At 39.3% G+C, this 3,757-nt stretch overlaps 1 protein-coding gene across 1 annotated transcript; it reads right to left on the reverse strand.

The window, feature by feature from the left end:
• Window positions 1–1,512: 1,512 nt before the first annotated feature.
• On the reverse strand, window positions 1,513–3,575 carry LOC107729608 (angiopoietin-related protein 4-like). Its single transcript, XM_016540239.1, has 4 exons — window positions 3,426–3,575; window positions 3,155–3,250; window positions 2,578–2,856; window positions 1,513–2,488 (listed from the first exon to the last, which is right to left on the reverse strand). Exons 1-4 carry the CDS (start codon window positions 3,535–3,537, stop codon window positions 2,304–2,306), a joined length of 672 nt encoding a protein of 223 aa, XP_016395725.1. The 5' UTR covers window positions 3,538–3,575; the 3' UTR covers window positions 1,513–2,303.
• Between the last annotated feature and the right edge of the window lie 182 nt (window positions 3,576–3,757).

Consider the following 3,757-nt stretch of genomic DNA (forward strand, 5'->3'; position numbering starts at 1 on the left):
ATGTCAAAATTAGTTTTAACTGTTAAAACAAATCTACTTTTTTATTATGTAAAAAATTAATTGTATTTTTGGTTTGCAATGTATATTAGTTACACACATCAGGGGAAAGCTATGGCAGACCTGTTTTGTATATTTTGCCTAAAATGCTTCTAAATTTGTCTAGAATGTTTTTGCCTTCAGATGTTGGCAGCAAAATGTACAATGATGTTTAGTGAAATGCAAAACAGATATAAAATAAAATAAAAATACAGAACAGCAAAGGGTGCCGAGTGGACCATCAGGATTAAAGATAATCAAAGGTGTCATAACTGAATAATATTTGTCAGTTTTCTTGGTAATGTTCCGCTCCAGTGGTTCTTAATACAGTAACAATATATTAATGGAATTAATAGGCAGGATGACTGTTGAATGAAGCTATAAGAGCCGTAAGGGCTAAACGTAATGGCTGTTATATTATGAAACATGTCTTTATGTTTGTGCAATGGCCTAGTTTTCAATTGGCTGTGATGCTCTTAATAAATTCCATGTACTGTACATAAATGAACTACATGCAGTGACCTTGTTTCATAATATCAGTTCCATGTCAGTATAAAGTGCATAATCTTGTTACCTTTAAGCCTGTGAAGGTCAAAAGTATCTGTAATTATTATAAAGCAGGATTTTACATGTAGACCCTGAACACATTTCAGTTTGATTCTATTTGTCTACACATGACCTTATCACAGCAGAAAAGATAACTTTCTTTCAAAGGTGATAAGACAGTTGTTCCTCTCTTAAACCGTAAAAGCATTTGACTGTTAAATACACTAAACTCATCTGGAAGTAAGTAACTGAAAGCCCATTAGTGACGATTTGGCACGTTAAGAATTTCTCTCAGGTGTGAAACATTGAGTGTGACACTCGGAAGCCAATGCAACTTTAGTTACTTAAAGTCAAGGCAGAAGAATAAGCTGATTTCCGCTAAGTAAGGTTCACGTGTTGTTAAGACCATATGGCAACACTCCTGTGGGAACATTCAGGGACATAGTCATTTTTACTTCAATTCAGACTAAAAAAGCTTTTTCCTATGATAAAAGTTGGTTTTACGAGTGTTTTTGACTGTTAAGTAACAGCAGTTCAACTGTATGCATGACTTTTGGGTATGTTTGGAGCCATCTGCTCAATTATATTAGTTATGTTTCTTGTCTCTAGGGCACTGAGCAAGCTTGAGCACCGTCAGGACATTCCAGCATCACTTGTCGTCTCATGAGTATGTAGATGCATTTAACCCTCAGCTCTGATAGGAGCTGCGTATACCTGCTTAGCACTTCATACTGATCTAAACAAGCCCACTTTGCATTAAGTTTGTGTTTAGTGCAAGAACTTCCGTGACACTGACAGTTTTTAAAATACATTTTATTGGTCTCTTCAAGACCAACCATTTTTTATAAAAACAATAACAAAATGTTTTACTTCTTGGAAAACATAAATTATAAGTAAAAAGTTAAAGAAATACATAATGATTTTTTCTACAACATTTAAATAATATGGAAATCGGAGCATGACCTTTTAAAGTTGGCAAGAATACAGCGGCAATGCTATGAAGAAAATGCATGTTTCTGTTATTTACAGAGAAGTGACAGCTATAGACATATAAAGGCAGTCAATGTGACTGAGAAAATGAATCTCCACAGGAACTCCTCATTTGATTTCAAAACAGTAAAATACACAAGTAGTCTCAGATCATTTAAGCTTTTGAAAGACAGCGTATGCGTACCAGAAAATAACTTCCACGTTTAGATACTTAAAATGAATTGTCAGGCAACGAACTTTCAATGTTCTGCAGATCTACTAATACATGTCTTTGTCTGTGGATAATGCCTTGAGACAATAAGCATTCTCAAAAGTACTGGCTTAAGCTTATATAGCTTATTTGGTCCGTATTTTAGTGGCAAGGCTCATTTCTTCCCCAAGCTTTTTAGCTTTTGGAAAGTGCTTGCAATTGTGCTTAACCATCAGGTCTTTTGACGTCACCCTGCCAGATTTATCTAAACATGTAGCAGATCCTTACAGTGGCCTGCACCATTTAAAACATGCTGCTGCTTGCAGAGCTCCAGGCACATTTAGTTCTAAATAAAAGAGCCTATTTTTGCGCAGATTTGAGAGTCCACCACTTTCATGATTCAGACTTTGTCTGTTCTAACAAACAACAGTAGACACTCCTTAGAGCTATAGAACTTTTCAGCACCAACATGTTATTTTGGCAGGTTACGAATTGTGGTTTCTCCACCCATATCATTGGTTAAGATCTCAGCGGAGGTCCTCTATGACTTGTTTTCGATCTCGGCAGGTGCAATCTTCATGGTGGTGGTTTTCAGTGGGTAGTAGCGGCCGCGCCAGGTTTTCCAGAACACTCCTTGTTTTCTCTGGTGCCTTTGCTTTGGTGCAGGAGTAACAAAATATCTGCCATTCAGGTTTGAGCGACCGCAATTGCTAAACCACCAACCACCTGGAAAGCCAAAAATAGAAACCACTTAGAACCACAACATCAGCCACAAAGAAAAAACCCTTTTATGGCCCATGGCATCATGATGCTACCTGATAGCTGTTTGGCACAGTTGAGGTCATTTTTCTGGTCGTTGTCTTTGTCGCGGGTGGAGAAGGGCACTCCAGATATTTCGGTGGACAGAAAGCTCTCCAGGTTCCCGGCAGGACTCCCCAGAATGCGCAAGGAATAGTTGCTCTCCTTGCCGTTCAGACGGAAAGGGTAGTTGATGGTCTGAACTTCATCCCGCCAGTCAGAGAACTGCACCTTGAGGATGTAGTTGCCGCCCTTGGACACAGAATGGATCTTTTCCAGGCCAAGCCAGAACTCGCCTGAAAGCGACATTTAAGAGGGATATTTAAGAACTCTGTGTACTCTGGTCTAGGAATAGGTCAGGAGATTTAGTCACTCTGCAATTAAATCATTTAAGGGCATTAGGGATACAGGATTTGACAATGTTTTCTCTCCAGCCAGAATTGATCTGATCCTCTATCCTTAGTCTGCCACTCTATAACCCTTATTAGTGAGTAAATCTCTACGCCTTAATCAAAGTGTACTGACAGATGTGGCTATTTGCTCAGAGCCTGTTGGTCACATGCAAAATTAAGTCAGTTCACATTGGATTCTTACCATTAAGGTTCCCAAAGCCAGTCTGGTATGCCTGCCAAAGTTGATCGAAGTCTACAGATCCATCTTGGCGTCTCTGGATGACTATCCATCCTCCTTCTGTGGATACACGCACAAAACAAGAGGATTACAAGCTGTTCTGAGTGATGCTTTGGGGATGGGGAGGCGATATCCAATGTGGTTTATGAACAAAGAAGCAATAGATGCTCATTTAAGAGGGATGTGAGATAAATGGACAAATAAAAGTGGCAGAAAATTGGTTCGCGCCACTCACCGGGTGTCATTTCGCAGAAGACCTCAAAAGGCTCAGAGTCAGTTGGCTGGATGGTGAACAGCCCGCTTGTGGTCTCACCCCTTAGGAACAACTCATGACAGTCAGAAGCCATAGCTGAAAGATACAAAAACACCACAAACTTTCACACATCTGCAAATGGCCTTTACCTAAGCCTGTACACATACAGGGATTTTAAAAGTGGAACTAAATGGAAATTGCTCACATGTCCAGGACAAGTGTTTATCTCCATTGTTTAATAGTGAACTAAACCTTATCTCAAACTCAAACTCACTTTGCAAACATCTGCCTAACAAAGGCAGTTTCACATGTGA

Source organism: Sinocyclocheilus rhinocerous, unplaced genomic scaffold (assembly GCF_001515625.1).
Source record: "Sinocyclocheilus rhinocerous isolate Xijiao unplaced genomic scaffold, SAMN03320098_v1.1 scaffold8059, whole genome shotgun sequence".
Taxonomy (NCBI): Eukaryota; Metazoa; Chordata; class Actinopteri; order Cypriniformes; family Cyprinidae; genus Sinocyclocheilus; species Sinocyclocheilus rhinocerous.